Below are 15,659 nucleotides of genomic sequence, written 5' to 3'. Positions count from 1 at the left end.
CTAGGTGTGTTTTGGTTATAATCCATTATAATGTTTAGTTAATATTAAAAAACATCCTAAGAATTCTGTATATTATTTATATAAATTTTTTTAATGTAAATAAATAATATAATTAATTCGAGGCAGGGCAGATACGTGGAGCAATCATGAGACATTTTCTTCAGTATGTATGTTCAGATGGTGTTTATTTTCTCCTTAAATCACATTTTGTTTCTGTATGCATGTGTAGGGTAACTCAGGCCTGGGATTCAGTATCGCGGGAGGGACAGATAACCCACACATTGGTGAAGACCCCTCTATCTTCATCACCAAGATTATACCTGGAGGAGCCGCAGCCCAGAATGGACGACTCAGGTACACCTACACTCGCACACACTATGAAAACAGTCGTTGAAATACCACACACTTGTATGTTTGTGTACTTTTAGTAAACGTGTGTGCGTATAAACATGCATGCATCCACATAGACATATGTTCAAAGCATTTGCGTATGTATATGTTTTGATGAAAAAGGATACAAACAATGACACTTGTTTTTGTTAATTAATTGGGAGGAGTTGATGACTTACATTATTTACCAGTAAACGTACTTGTACCATAACAGCTACATAACCCCAACCATTACCCTTTCCCGTTTCTAATTCTAACCTTAACCAAAACCCTAAAGGTACAATGTGTAATATTTGGCATTTTTGTTTAAAACATTCAACAAATTATCAACATAATGCAGTGTAGTAACAGTTCTGGCCTTATGTCAAAGACGTCTGTGTATGCTAACCAGCCAGCCCTGGCTCACCCTGTCTTGTAATACCACTTTGTACTTCAAGAAGCAATAGTACGATAGCATAGCTCAGGCCTGTCGCACCCTTCAGCTGGGAGATTTATGCGAGCAATGAGTTCAGAACATTATATAATTGCTATTTTATCTTTTTTAGTCTAATAAATAAAACAAAATATATTCACAAAATGCGAAATATTCTTATACCTGTTTTCCTTATTAAACAGAAAAAATACAGCCATCGACCTTCTGATTTATCTGTTTTACTGACATAAGACTAGCTTAATTGTCTTGTTAAAACATCATAAAACATAGTTGATTTAAACTCGACAGAAGCAAAATAAAACTCAATAAAACTGCCTTGGCCTGAGATTCCTCTCGCTCCTCTTGATGCCTTTCCTGTCCTCACTTGAAACCGCCAGGAATTTCATACAAATGAGTGAACTGTACGAAGCATGTCAGAAAAAGAGAACATGTGCTCAGTCAACGTTCTTTACCTTAATTTCACATTAAAAAGGAAAGAAGTTAAATAATAATTCAAACAACTAAAATATTATTTGCTTTCTCCCAACAAGACTTCTAGTTTCAAAGTGAAAGACTAACACTTGAGTTTAGGAGGTGATATGTATCCTTTGACTTCACTATGTACTCCTTATGCAAATCAAATAACTTCTTTACTGTATGTAACTTTGCTGTGCAGAGTAAATGACTGTATAGTCCGGGTAAATGAGGCAGACGTCAGGGAGGTGACCCATAGCGGGGCTGTGGAGGCCCTGAAAGATGCAGGGGGTCTGGTGAGACTATGTATACGACGCAGGAGGAGCCTCACCGAGAGAATCATGGATATCAAGCTGGTCAAAGGGCCCAAAGGTGAGACAATACTACAAAGGTAAACAGAACATACAGTGGGGTCTGTAAGTAGTAAAACACAGACTTTACTGCAGCACATTGTATTTGGAATTAAACAATGACTTTAAAGTTATGCCTTTCAGCTTTAGTGTTGTTTGAGGATGTTGATATCCTTATCTACTACTTACTGATGATAAAGATGATAAATGATAAAGAAATGAGGAAATAAAGACATCAGTTGGAACTCAAAAGTGAGAAAGCATGATGAGGCACAATTTCTGCTGAAAAGACAGTGTGTTTTACAGCAAAAAAGTAAAAAAAAGTAAAAAAAGTAATATGACAGCAATTAAAGGAATGAAATATTGAATATTTAAGAGGGTCTGGTTTACCTAATTTGATTACGCATTTACTACACTATCTGTACTGTATCACATATAAAACTAAATGTCAAAACTTTGCCACAGTAAGAACATCCTCAGGAAACCCAGACATTCTATCAAAAATATGACCTCCTCATGTTTTCTCTCAGGTTTAGGATTCAGTATAGCAGGTGGAGTTGGAAACCAACATGTCCCAGGGGACAACGGTATCTACGTGACTAAGATCATCGAGGGAGGGGCTGCACACAAAGATGGACGGCTACAGATAGGGGACAAACTTGTAGCTGTAAGAAACACCTTTCTATTATTTTCTTTTTTTGTCCCTTTTCTCTCTTTCTTTCTCTCTTCTGTGCACTTATTATCATGCAAATGTTGTAGAGTCTAGTATGCAGATTATAGTCAACATCAATGCAAAGTTAGTTTTATTGGTTCAAAGTACAATTTTAAATGAAACACAATACAGGAGTTGTTTCCTTGAACAACTTTCAGATTCAGATTAGAATATGAATTCAGGTTTATTAGCCCATTATACAGTAGATAATGAATATCCCTTAACGTTGTTAATAGCACCAAATACTACATGCTATGAATTGCTTTTATTGAATTTACATGTCATAAATATCCATTTGTGAAATCAAATATGAAATTATTTTCCCTTAATAAAACCAGAAATATAACTATTCCACAGTACAGTCACGGAATTTAGGATGACTTGTGCGGGTTTATACTCTCCATTACCCCCCTTTATTAGATTCTTACACATTACCTGCAGGGTGTGTTATATTCTAAGACTAAATTAGGTGTATTAGAGAAGGACAGTGTACAAGGGTATAATTGTATCAGATTGTTCTCTTCTGTTCTACTTCCAAGCCTGTAAACGTGATTTAACACAACAACACACTGTATGTTTTTGTTGCAGTCTGGTGTGGTGTTGCAGTGGACATAATGTTGTCAACATATTATTTATACATGCCTGCACATGGAAGTACAGTATGTGTCTTCATGTGTCTCCAGGTGAATGCCTCCTGTTTGGAGGAGGTAACTCATGAGGAGGCAGTGGCTGCCCTGAAATCAACTCCTGACGTTGTTTACCTCCGTGTGGCCAAACACACCTCCCTTTTTATCAATGACAACTTCCCCCCACCCGACGTCACTAATTGTGAGTACATACACTCCTGAGACTTACCCATAATGCAACAGTTTTGCTCATGGTTTATTTCATAACATTAGTTTGTAGGTTCTCACTTTTTTCACATCAGAATCAACTTGCAGTGAAACAGTCCTCTAGTGAATGTAGCACACATCATTGCAGCCAAGAGGCCAGATGGTGTTGAACTATAAAGAACAGCAAGGAACAAAGCTATTGGTGGAGATTTCTGCTCAGGACAGTGTATAAAATGCACCTATCTACTCTGATGCCTTTTGCAGAGATTCTTACAAGAACAACAACAGCACAGTAAGCTTGAATCACCAAACCACCATCAATACAAGCAACCAATCAAGGCAACATTGCTGATAGATACTGACAAACACATGTCTCATGAGTTTTACCCCAGGTTCAAGTAAGGGGGTGGCATGAGTTGCTTTTCGTAATTAGTATTTCAAATGGCCGTGGTGTTGTCAGTGGTGATGGGAAAGACCCTCACACGAATCAAGGCGCTGATCAGTCATGGTTGAATCAGATGTAGACATTGCAAAGCTCCCCCCAAACTGTGTCTGAAAAATATTGTTGCAAGTCATCAGCATAGAAGTGAGGGACTTTTCTCTATTAAATTCTTTTCAGACCGTAATAGCATTTATTGCTCTTAGTGAAGTGGTTATTAGACCTTGCCATAAGGGACTGTTTTTTTCATGGTAAAAAGCCATAAAATTGTATTACTCCGCATACATTTTACTAGTGGTTGACACAATTAAGATGACAGTCCTGAAGTTATCTAAAAGAGTTTTATTTGAGTACATGAATAAATAATCACCTAGATGACCCTGATCATAATGTGCTCAGTCTCCCTTATTATAATGCCAGATAGTTTTTAAACCACTTTAAGTTGGTTAGAAAAATAATATGTTAAGGTTTAAAAGATATAGGGATGACATCAATGACAGTTTTAAATGTGTTATGTAACAGTCTGATAATCAGACAGGGTAAATTTAGTCCACTGAATTACAGCCACTTGTCACTTTTCCAAATCAGCATATTATCAAACAACATATATGACCTCTTTAAATCATAGGATTTACATAGTTGAATCAGATTTGTCAAGGATTGCCTATAGTCGAGTGATAGTTGAATCTGTGTGTGTGTGTCGGAGAGGGGGGTTTTACACACGGTAGCTCCGCTTTAATCTTGAGAAGGTGCAGAGCTGCAGTTCATTAGTCACTGTAACTTATTCTGTACATTTACAGCTAAACTGAGGCTTATTGTTGACCATTTTCTCTCTGCTCTGCCTGATTCAACAAAGATACAGTATGAACTGTGATTGATTAGATAATACATTTCGGAGTGGAAATGTACTATTTTATCATAGCAAGATGTGGGATGATGATGTATCAAATTAGGAACCATGCTAAAAGTACATGAAAGTACCCATTCAGCCTTTAAATGACATGATCTCTTATGTATGACACTAGATAAAATAAGTCTGTCTCCCCGCAGCGTACTCCCCACATCAAGACAACCATATAAGCCCCTACATGAGCGGCAGCCAGTCTGTAAGCCCTGCACCACTGACAACACCCAGATACTCACCGCTGCCAAGGGCCATGACTGGAGACGACGACGTCACCAGGTGAGACCTCACACACAGACATGTCCATGTTTATGGGACAGTACTAACAAAGGATGTTTCTCTGATTCGGACTAGAAACATCTTTCTGTTAAATCCTACCCAAACCATAACTGACCAGTCAGCCCAAATAAAACATGTTGCCCAACCAAATAAATTCATTATGTAATTATTTTTGTAATTCCACTTAGGCTTTCCAAAGACAACCAAATATGTTGGGTTGAACTACATGCATATAGGAAATTAATGTGTATAAAAAATTTGCATATCTAGAAATCTGTTTCCATTAAGACCTTTTTTCAATATAAACATCAAATACTGTAGTTTCAAAAATATGGTGGAACAAGCAGATATAGAAATTGAAATACAATACAAATATAGACATTGTAGTATGGTTTTGAAAATGTTATTTTAATTAGGTTAGTCTAGTCTAGTAAGAAGTTAGTATTAACATTAAAAGCTGTTTGGCGTCTTGTTATTGTTTCCATTTTACTACTAAACAGGGAATTTATTTTCAGCAATTGGTCCCCAAATGGTAAATGCATTTGATAATATTTGATATATCAAATGCTAACTGCTGGACATACAACTCTAATTAAGATTTATAATAGCTATGTGTAAGAAAACTTTTCTGGCTGATTAGGTCAGTGTCACACCGTTATTTGTTTAAAATGTTAAAATGTGATGCATGTATATCATTCCTTATTGCACAATTTTCTTTGGTTTGTCAACCAAAGAAATTTCTGCATTAATTTACAATGATAAAATTCTGTCAAATTTTGCAGCTTCTTATTTGTGTTGAATCAGGGTCAAATGTCAATCTTCTCTTTATCTTCTTGGCTCTTTCCTTTCTTACTTGCCTCATGTCCCCCTCAGAGGTCTTAAGTGGCCCTCAAAATGATCCACGACAGCAGCTTGGGAAACAGACCTAGAGAGCCCACTGAGTGACCTCTGTCCCCGTCTGCTCGATGTGCTGATCTCTGTGTGTGTGTATGTGTGTGTGTGTGTGTGTGTGTGTGTGTTTGGCAGTAAAAGGCAGATGGCAGTGCGAATTTTGTCTGCCGTGTAAACTCAGGTCACACATGTACAAGCACATACACACATGCACACACGTTCTCAGTGCTGCTCTACTGTCTTTAATCCATTTTAATGGAGGGATTACAGCCTATCACAGCCCTCGTCACTCAGCTGGCGTCACCATGGTTACCAGAATATGACTCATTTCGTCACAACCCTTTGGGCCAATCAGTGTGCTTTGATTATAATAAATCTGATAAGCCTCAGACTGACAGCAGAATGGTCATGTTGATGTCTGCCCTTCTTCTTTTTTCCTCTGGGTTTGAATCCTCCTTTATTCTCTCTTTCATCTCTTTTTCTTTTGCTCTCTGATTATTTTCTCATGCAAATATAGGATTATGGGTTCTAATAAATGTGCACTGAGTGTGCACAATTGATGAACATCTTCTTCCTCTCTAAGCAAGTGAAATATGTCACAATTTATTCATTTGTGTCCCCAATACCTTAACTCGGGTTATCTGTCAAAATCCATCACCTGTTCTCTCGTTTTCCCAATTGGAATATCTGTTTAATTTACTACACTGTACGGAACTCATTGCAATCATTGTAATGTAAGATTACATGAGGCCAGAGATAGTTGTGGCATTAAAAACTGAGTTGCCAGCCCACCTTAATGAATGTAACTGGTAGTTGAATGTAATGTAATTTGTATGATGTCGACAAAGAAACTGTGGTAAATATGGATCTCTCACGTTCGGACACTGATCCAGCTGTTTTGGATTGGTGCATCCCTGGTTTTAACCATTTCATTCAGAGAGGATGAAGGGACCAAATCCAAATTTTGCATATTCGTATAAATTCGCTGAGCATTTTTCTACATATACTGATAACTCACTAAGACTAATTGTGAATGTTTTCATCCAGTATTTTAAGTGAGGTTCACATGATGGTCTAGTGGTCTTCTCACAATAAGATGAACCTGCTTTCAGTTCCGTCTTAAAAATGTACTTGCATGTGTTGGCTTGGATTTCTGCATGTGCTCTTGATCTCTACCTCTGTTGAAAGACATTCAGGTTATGCTGATTTACTAAAGAATCGACCCACTTACTAGACTGAGTATGTGTTTAGGACAGAGTAACTAACTGTGGTGGTGCAACAAACAGAGGCAGTGCAATACTGACATCTGCTGGTCATTGTGGTGAATGATACTAATTTTAAATCGACTCACCTCCAACTGAGATGCACCATTGATCACTACACAATATTGTATTACAGATATTATACATTCAGAAACCATCAGAATATATACACTACAGTAAATGCTACCGTTGCAATGTTTTAATGTTCATTTGTATTCATGTTGTAAGTATAAAATATTAATTTATTTAACTTCTCATCCTGTCTTCCTCTTGTCATCTCTCACTTCTCCTTGTCACTGGTTCTAAGACTGTGATTAAGCAGGTGTTACAACTAAACAGCAGCTAAACTTGAACTATGCTATCTGAGTCATAATTGATTGACCAAATGTCACCATGCATTTAAGGTTCATTGTGTAATATTTAGGATGATATATTGACAGAAATGCAATATAATATCCATAACTATGTTTTCAACTGTGTATAAAGACTCTACATAATGAACAGTCATGTTTTTATTACCTTAAAATGAGCCAATCCAATCTACATACGCCACATGTCCTTTGTCATGTTGCGCTGCCATGTTTCTACAGAAGCCTAAAGAGACAAATGGGTGAATGTGTTGAATACGTACGAAAAACATGTCACATAAGTAGTTGTTGTAGTAGTAGTCGACCAGTTCATTAGAAGTAAGAAAAGAAGAGAAATCTGGACAAATGGAGGCCCACACATACTATTTAGCACGAGAGCCGACAGAGCGTGACGCCACCGTAGCTTCTCCTGCACGCTTGGAAAGGGAGGGGTAAGCAGTGCATTCATGTGGTGTTGGAATAATAAGAATCTTTTTTTCCTCGTTAGGCCTTTATTGCAAAAAGAGAAATAATGTGTACATGGGACATAAAGAAGTATACAGAACTTTGATTTATGCATATACATTTTTTACAAACATGTAATTTTCAATATGGTTATAACAGTTAGTTTGCTGGCCATGTAGAGTAAATTAGTCTGGCTGTTGTTTATATGCTCTGATAATGCTAATCCAACAATTGTTTGTAGTAGTCCATGTTGATTCCACATTCCGATGTAAAAGCACATAAACACACACTGAAGTCGACAACTTCACAACTCGGGAAATGGAACCATCCGAGGAGCACATGAATGCACTGCGAGCCACTGGTACAATTTGGTAGTGCTGTAGTACTCGAGACCGGTCTTGGTCTTAAGACCGGTCTTAAGACCACTTTTTGATGGTCTTGGTCTTGTCTCGGTCTCGGACAAGGACTCGGGATTTTATTTCAAGACCAGTCAAGACCGTAACTTTGGGATCAATAAATTGCTTTTGCATTGTCTGATTTATTTGTTAACATCGGAACTTTGGAAGTAAAACGTGTTGCTTCAAATGCAACCAATAACCCTAATTAAATATGTGTTGTCACCTTTAACGACTGTCACCCCTTCCTGCGATGCTTATGTTGATTTCAGATCTTAGTGTTTGTATGTGGGTGTTTTAATGGGAATGTGGATCTTTCAGATTAATTTGTGAAGTACCAATGATCTCGTTCCGCATTTTATTGCGTGCCATGCAATGCAAGGAACTGGTGTTGGTCTTGACTCGGTCTCACCCTCCCTCGGTCTTGGTCTCGACTGCTCTCAGCCCCTAAAAGTCTTGGTCTTGTCTCAGTCTCGATAAACTCTGGTCTTGGTCTTGACTTGGTCTCGGTTTGGGCGGTCTTGACTACGACACTACTATTCAGAACCCTCACCACTAGATACCATTAAAACTTACGCACTGACCTTTAAGATAACAAAACGGGTAATATATATATATATATATATATATATATATATATATATATATATATATATAGTTAAAAAAAGGTATGATACTATTATCTTTCACCCTAATACAGTGTGTGTGTTTAAATCGTGATTCTTCAGGGATCCCAGGCGGGTGGTGCTCCAGCGGGGATCCACAGGTCTTGGTTTCAACATTGTTGGAGGGGAAGATGGAGAGGGAATCTTCATCTCCTTCATTCTGGCTGGAGGTCCAGCTGATCTCTGTGGGGAGCTACAAAAGGGAGACCGCATCCTTTCGGTATGAGTTAAGACCTTTTACAAACAGAATACACAGATATAAAACAAAAGTACTGTCACCATTGATTACAAATAACACAAATTCTACTATTCTTACTGTATAGGATATATAGGCTTAACAAAGGAGTCATCCAGTCCATTTTTGATGTGGAGTCATACAACTCAGAATACTATAAGCAAAGCAAAGAAAAAGCAATTTTGCTGAATATTTTGAACTTGTTCTGATGCATCTTTGCACTCATTCCTAGTGTCTACAGGAATCTAAATTTAAAGAGATATTTCATATAACTGGCATCATTTTGTTTGAACATTAACAATCAGTTAATCACCAGTAAAAGCTGATAGGGCGTGTGTATGTGTGTGTGTTAAAGCTGTATTTTGTCTGCCACTAAAGTGAAATATGGCTTAAATTTTCTACTGACAGTATTCAAACAGGATTTAGTCAAACTGTGGAGGGACTGATAATTCCTTCAGAATGACTGTGACTGTATTATGATATAAGTGCTGACATTGGTAGGGCTGTCCCTGACAAACCGATTAACATAGTCGTATCCGAATTGGTAAGTCTTGCCTATAGTCGACTGATAGTCAAATCATGTACCATGTTTGTGTGCGGCGATTGCGAGCTCAACTGAGTCTTATCGTTGACCCTTTTCTCTCTGCTCGCCTGCTATTCCCCGGTCTTGTGCAGAGTTTTGCATGCATGCCGTGCGGCCGACAGCTGCATGCACGTCGCGGTTCCTCGCGGATCTATTTCAAGTACTATTTAAAAACGATGTAATATTCTTTTTGTGGTTCATCAATGGTGATAAATGTTCCGATCATCCCGCGAGGTGCGGACAACTCTGCACAACAACGGTGAAGTTAAGGCTCCGTCTCTACAGCAAGTTCCTCTTCTGCCACTACACACTCACCTACTCACATACTCACACACATACACGCTATGCCTACACATGAGCACTGATCTCCCCCTACTTGAGGGTTAGGGTTACAACACAAACATTTATTAAAAGCTTTTTTTATTTTCTCATTTTTTTTATTTACAGCATTATAAATTGAAATTTGGGAGAAAACTGGTAGTTCTATGTAAAATCAGACATTGAGCACCCCCATGTCGGCAAAATGGCATGATCCTTGTTTCGCAGCAAAGTTTCGACTGTGAGATTGACAGTCGAATCAGACTCCGCCCATCGAAGCATCGAATCTTCAACTATTCAGGCTCAGCTCTATGACACAGTGAATGATTTTATGCATTAAACAAGCTTTCACACAAGTACACACATACTACACGCAAATGGTCACTTGTCAGTTATTGACCCAAAACCCAAAACCCAAGCTGTGCAGTGTTCCTAATGGTGTGCTCATCTCACTATACATGCGTTGCTATTGATTCACTGTATGGTTTGTAATTTTGTGTGTGTGTGTGTGTGTGTTTAGGTGAACGGTGTGGACCTGTCCAGTGCAACACATGAGCAGGCAGCCGCAGCTCTGAAGAATGCAGGACAGACCGTTACTATAGTAGCACAGTACAGACCTGAGGGTGAGTACTGCAGCTAATAACATTTTAATGCCATCAGTGTACAGATGACTACATAAGACAACATGAATGGAATTGCTACAGGACATAATTTTTTTATTAAACAGTAAACTAGCACCTCCTGAACATCTTGCTTTTGCTGACATCTTGTGGTTTACCTTCTCACCTTACTGCAGTGATATACAAGTGTACTTCATGACCCCGTGGTATTAATGTTGGGTGTGGATACAGGTACAACAGAGCACACATCTGACAACACCCAATGGTATAGGTGGGTGTTGTCAGAGGCGAAACAGGCTTAAAACGTTTAACAAGAGAGGGCAGTGAAACACCACGTTTCAGCCTAGCGTTAAGTCACTCTTTGTTGATGATGTTGTGAACTTGCCTCTACACCATCTTTGTCTTATTCTTGTATAATAACTTATTAATATCGTATTGCTGCCACATACAGTTCTCCACTCTGCAGGAAAGCCCAAAAGTTAATAAGACATAATCAAAATGCACTGCAATGAAAAAAATAAAGCTGACATAAATGCAATTTTAGGTGATAGGTTTAGTATTATCTTTTAGTTATTGGTAACATTTTATTATGTTATGTTGTGATTCACTTGTCAGATTAGTTAAGCTTAACTAGCTTAATAGTAAGTAATGAAAACAAGACATATTTTCATACTTTTATATACTGAAATTTTGGAATAATAACAATAATAATAATAAAAATAAATAATAATAATAACAATAACACACACACACACACACACACACACTAGGGGACAGAATGATGTTTGTCTACTGGGAGTGACTGAGAAGGCCGTAACCTAGGAAACCATGTTAAAACTGCTGATTGGCTCAGCTAATGGGATTCTTTCATGGCGGGGGACCTGAGTATAACACACACAAACACAAACTCACGTATGCGCGCACACACACACACACACACACACACACACACAGTAACACAGCATTTGGTCCCTGATTCACAGAAATGTGTTTATTGGATGAGGCTGTGTGTGTCTTTCTGGTCATGTATTATTCAGTCAGAGAGGTGGTCCAGGAAGGTTGTTATAGGCAAGACCAGTGTATAATACAGAAATGCATTAAAATGTGGAAGGCACCATTATAACAAAATGATGTTCCCCAACAGCTGCAGAATGCAACGGCATTGGCAGTTTATGCAGGCAGAAAACCATGATATATGGATAATGATTTCTAAAAGGTCATACAAGCATGAAATATGTATTATGAATTTTAATTTCAAAATAAAAAGTGTGTAAAATATTGATAGATAGATCCCAAATTAACTTTATTTTCTCTGATGTTGAGGTTAAATTGATATTGCAAAAAGAAGGAAACACGAGGCTCAAGGTGCTCAGATCAAACCAGCATGATTGTGGCCAGTCAAACATTGGAAATTCATCTCATAGCATTGATACATTAAAGATTAAATAGTTACAGCCTGGTCATTAGCTCTTTGCTAAACAGTCATGTCACAGCTTTGCAATTTAAAAATATAGTGTAAGTTAGACTATACTTTTAGTTAGTAAGTAGATATAGTAGAAGAACATGCAGTAAGTTCCTTTTGCATTCATGAACAGAACATGTTAATATGGTAAACTGTCCCTTTTGCCACTGAGAAAGTGTTTGGCACAAGCGCAACACAGATATTTGGGAGTCAATAGAGATTAGGAGAACCCAAGTGCAGACACTCAAGATGTCTTTAAGCCTTTTAGTAGTCAGGCCACCCAGATATCACACAGATTCTTGTTGAAGATAATAAGCTAAGATAACTCTGAACTGAATTTATACACATACTAATATTTTAAATTCAGAGATAAACTTGATTTTTAATTCGCTGGTTTTGTCTCTCGAGCAAGAGATTCGGAAAAACGTGGCAGTCTGTACACAGGTGGATGATGGTGATAGCTTGTTAGCACGGTGATTGGTTGTACCTGGTTACTCCTTTGGCAGAAATACCAGCAGGAACATCAGTGCATTTCAAAGGAGTTGAGTGTGTCTGCTCTGTGTTAAGTAGGATCAGCACCGTGGACAGCAGCATGAGATCTTAAAAGTCTTAAAGGAATACTTCACCAGAAATCCTTAGTGTATCACAACACAAACTCACCACATGGAGGCTTTAAATGTGTCCAGCTGAAATCACATTTAGTTATCCATTTTTGCTTTATAAAAGTTTTGGGGTGTGTCAGTCTCTGTGTTTGATTGACAGCAGCTAAGTAAACATATTTGTGTTATAGCTGTAGTGTACCTACGTTACTGTTAATAATAATTATGAATATTAATATTCGGAAATATTAAATCATAACTCTCGTTTGTTTTTTGGGGCACCACCTAAAGATCTGCTGTCCGCCTAAGGCTTTAGGAACCTTGAGTATAGCTTAATAATTATACAATTATTTCCTCGGTTAGTAGTAATTGCTTAATTATCTTAAATCAATCTAATCAATCAGTCAATCTCATATCGAAGGCATAAATCCTCCGTTACAGTGACCTAGAGTTAAACAATACACACACACAGTTCCTGTGATTTAGGTGAAATTTATTAACTTACTAAGTTGAAATAAATGCCGTTAAATACACATCAAAGAAATAAACAATGACAAAACAGACAGAATGCAAACAATTAGAATGATGTCTATTGTGGAAAAAATTTGAACCAATAAACGCAAGTTATGGTAATAAATTTAATTAAATAAATTTTTAGAGTTTTAGCTAAAGGATTAAACTAACGGCTAAGGATTAAAGATAAAGGCTAAGGATTAAAGCTAATAATGGACATCAACTCGACCACAGAATGTAGCTTGTTTTAGCCTTACTACTTGTTGTTTCTCAGCCGGATGGTGTTCAGGTGGCCGCACGACTAGTTCTAGGCGTCCAGTTTCAGCGGCTGGGTTGCCAGGACCGGCTTTTTACTAGCAGGTTTTGTCCTGGAGGTCCGTCCTAGGCGGCTTGTGGTTGAAGAAAACTTGCAGTGATAGGCCGTTAGCCTGACTTGGTTCATCGGTTTGATGTCCTCGGGATCACTGCTGGCGTAACGGACCCACGTGGCTGGGTCCGAACTTCGGTGGGAGCAGTGGAAGTCAATTTGACGGAAATAATGCTTTATTAGGGGAACTTGGTTGTTCCTGACATCAAAGTTGCTTGGCTTAACGATCTGATAACTCTTAACAAACAAACAAAAGAAAAAGATAACTTCCACGAAAGGGAGCGGCGCTTCGCGTGTGTGGCTTGAAAAGAACAAAGAAATCTTCGCGGCAAGGCCGGGCCGGATTCCTTAGGGCGTTGCTGGGAGACGGAGCACGGTCCTTAAGCGTGCAGGGCAAAGAGCAAGAGCGAAAAGACAAGAGAGGAGAGCGAGCGTGTTTGGCTCTGTGCTTTTGTTGTTTGGGGCGTATCCCCCAAGGGGGAGGGCTTTGTTTCCTCTGAGGCCTTGTCTCCCCTGAGGGAGGGCTTCCGTTCTCCTCTGAGACTCTGTTTTAACTCTAATATGTTTATTTGCGCATATTTTAATCAAATACTTTCCCACAATGAAACCTTAAATGTCATAAACAGTTATACCGTTCTTAGTTTTAAGCATTTGATAAAAGGAAGGAAAGCTATTAATTAATTGTCGTAACGATTAGAATGGTTACCTGTTAAACACATTTTCAGGATTTCAGGATGAAAGAAACTTAACTCAACATTTTACTGGATAATATTGGCTGTTAAACATTCTTACTTAGAGAATATAAGGAAGTTACATGAACATGGCATCAGATTACACAATAAAATACAGAGTGATACATTAAACCGCGGGAGACGCATTACATGTAATACTTATTTTGTCCTCTTGGGGGGCTCTGGTCCCATGAGAGGAGACTGAGATAACTTTGATTATTTCTTTAAAACAATCATTTGCTCAGGTGCTAGGGAAATTAATAATTTAACAAATGATAATATTTCTGTATCATATCATTTCTAAGAGGGCTTTCTGTGTGGAGTTTGCATGTTCTCCCCGTGTCTGCGTGGGTTCTCTCCGGGTGCTCCAGCTTCCTCCCACTGTCCAAAGACATGCGGACTAGGTTAATTGGTGACTCTAAATTGTCCTTAGGTGTGAGTGTGGTTGTTCGTCTATGTGTGGCCCTGCGATGGACTGGCAACCTGTCAGCTGGGTTTGGCCCCACACAAAGGAATTCGGGGCAGTGTCCTTCTCTGGCATCTGGAGTTTCTCAAACCTAGATGTAAGAGGAAGAGGGCATGTTAAGAGTCCAAATTAATGGCTCTTTGGTGGGGTAGAGAGTCATTACTGAAGAAGGGGGTCTTTGATGTCTGAGGCAATCTGAAAGAGGAACTTTGTTACCATGGTTACCCTGTGTGGGGGCAGTTTAGCGTCTCTTGACCTTTAGTCAAAAGGGTTCTGATAGGCTGGCTCCGGATAAAGTTAGTCTCTTGGAAGTGTCGGGGTAACACATCATGCATAGAGTCTGTTATCTCAGCTTCACCGAGGTGGTAGGTTTTTTTGGCTAAAACTACCCAAGCAGCACTTGGGAGTGGAGCAAACCTTTCACCCCCTCCTTTGGGGTACTTCGACTGTCTGTTGAGGGTCGATATCTCAATCCCCGCCTCTTTGTCTCAGGGAGAGAGAAAGAGAATTTGTAATCTCCAAATTTTTTGATATAAAATAATCAAACCCACACTGGCTTGTACACTACATAGCCTACAAGCCAAGGATAGAAAGTATGTTGCTAGTGGTAATGAAGAGTAAGGACCACACCAGCATGTAACAGGACTGAAGTGACATTTGCAGGTATGTTCGCTGTTTAATCTGCTGCAGCTGATCTGCTGTCAAACCTGCAAACTGATGTTAGCAGTACACTTTTCCCCAGTGAATTTTTGTTTTATCAGGTGTTCTACGAGCTAAGATGCAGGACAAGATGTCTTCAAGTTCGTAAGTTAGATCGGAAGGAGACTTTAGCAGAACAGTTCATCTGTTTTTTGAAAGTTGTGTTGTGTGGCAGGCTGCTGTCCGTCTGTTAGTCTTTGCTATGATGTTGCTGTATGGAAAAAAGTTGTCCATCTACTGTACTAACA

At 38.6% G+C, this 15,659-nt stretch overlaps 1 protein-coding gene across 2 annotated transcripts in view; it reads left to right on the top strand.

The window, feature by feature from the left end:
* LOC123970748 (disks large homolog 1-like) overlaps positions 1-15,659 on the top strand; it is a 115,402-nt gene that overhangs the window by 67,032 nt on the left and 32,711 nt on the right. For both annotated transcript variants that reach the window (XM_046049017.1, XM_046049016.1), the window contains exons 7-13: positions 230-354; positions 1,479-1,648; positions 2,157-2,293; positions 3,022-3,166; positions 4,661-4,793; positions 8,882-9,038; positions 10,475-10,577. In XM_046049017.1, coding sequence (XP_045904973.1) covers positions 230-354; positions 1,479-1,648; positions 2,157-2,293; positions 3,022-3,166; positions 4,661-4,793; positions 8,882-9,038; positions 10,475-10,577 — 970 coding nt within the window. The remainder of the gene's footprint in view (positions 1-229; positions 355-1,478; positions 1,649-2,156; positions 2,294-3,021; positions 3,167-4,660; positions 4,794-8,881; positions 9,039-10,474; positions 10,578-15,659) is intronic.

The sequence above is a fragment of the Micropterus dolomieu genome, linkage group LG05, assembly GCF_021292245.1.
Source record: "Micropterus dolomieu isolate WLL.071019.BEF.003 ecotype Adirondacks linkage group LG05, ASM2129224v1, whole genome shotgun sequence".
In the NCBI taxonomy this organism is placed as follows: Eukaryota; Metazoa; Chordata; class Actinopteri; order Centrarchiformes; family Centrarchidae; genus Micropterus; species Micropterus dolomieu.
Note: the sequence above shows the minus strand (reverse complement) of the source record. Positions and strands in the feature narration are given on the sequence as shown.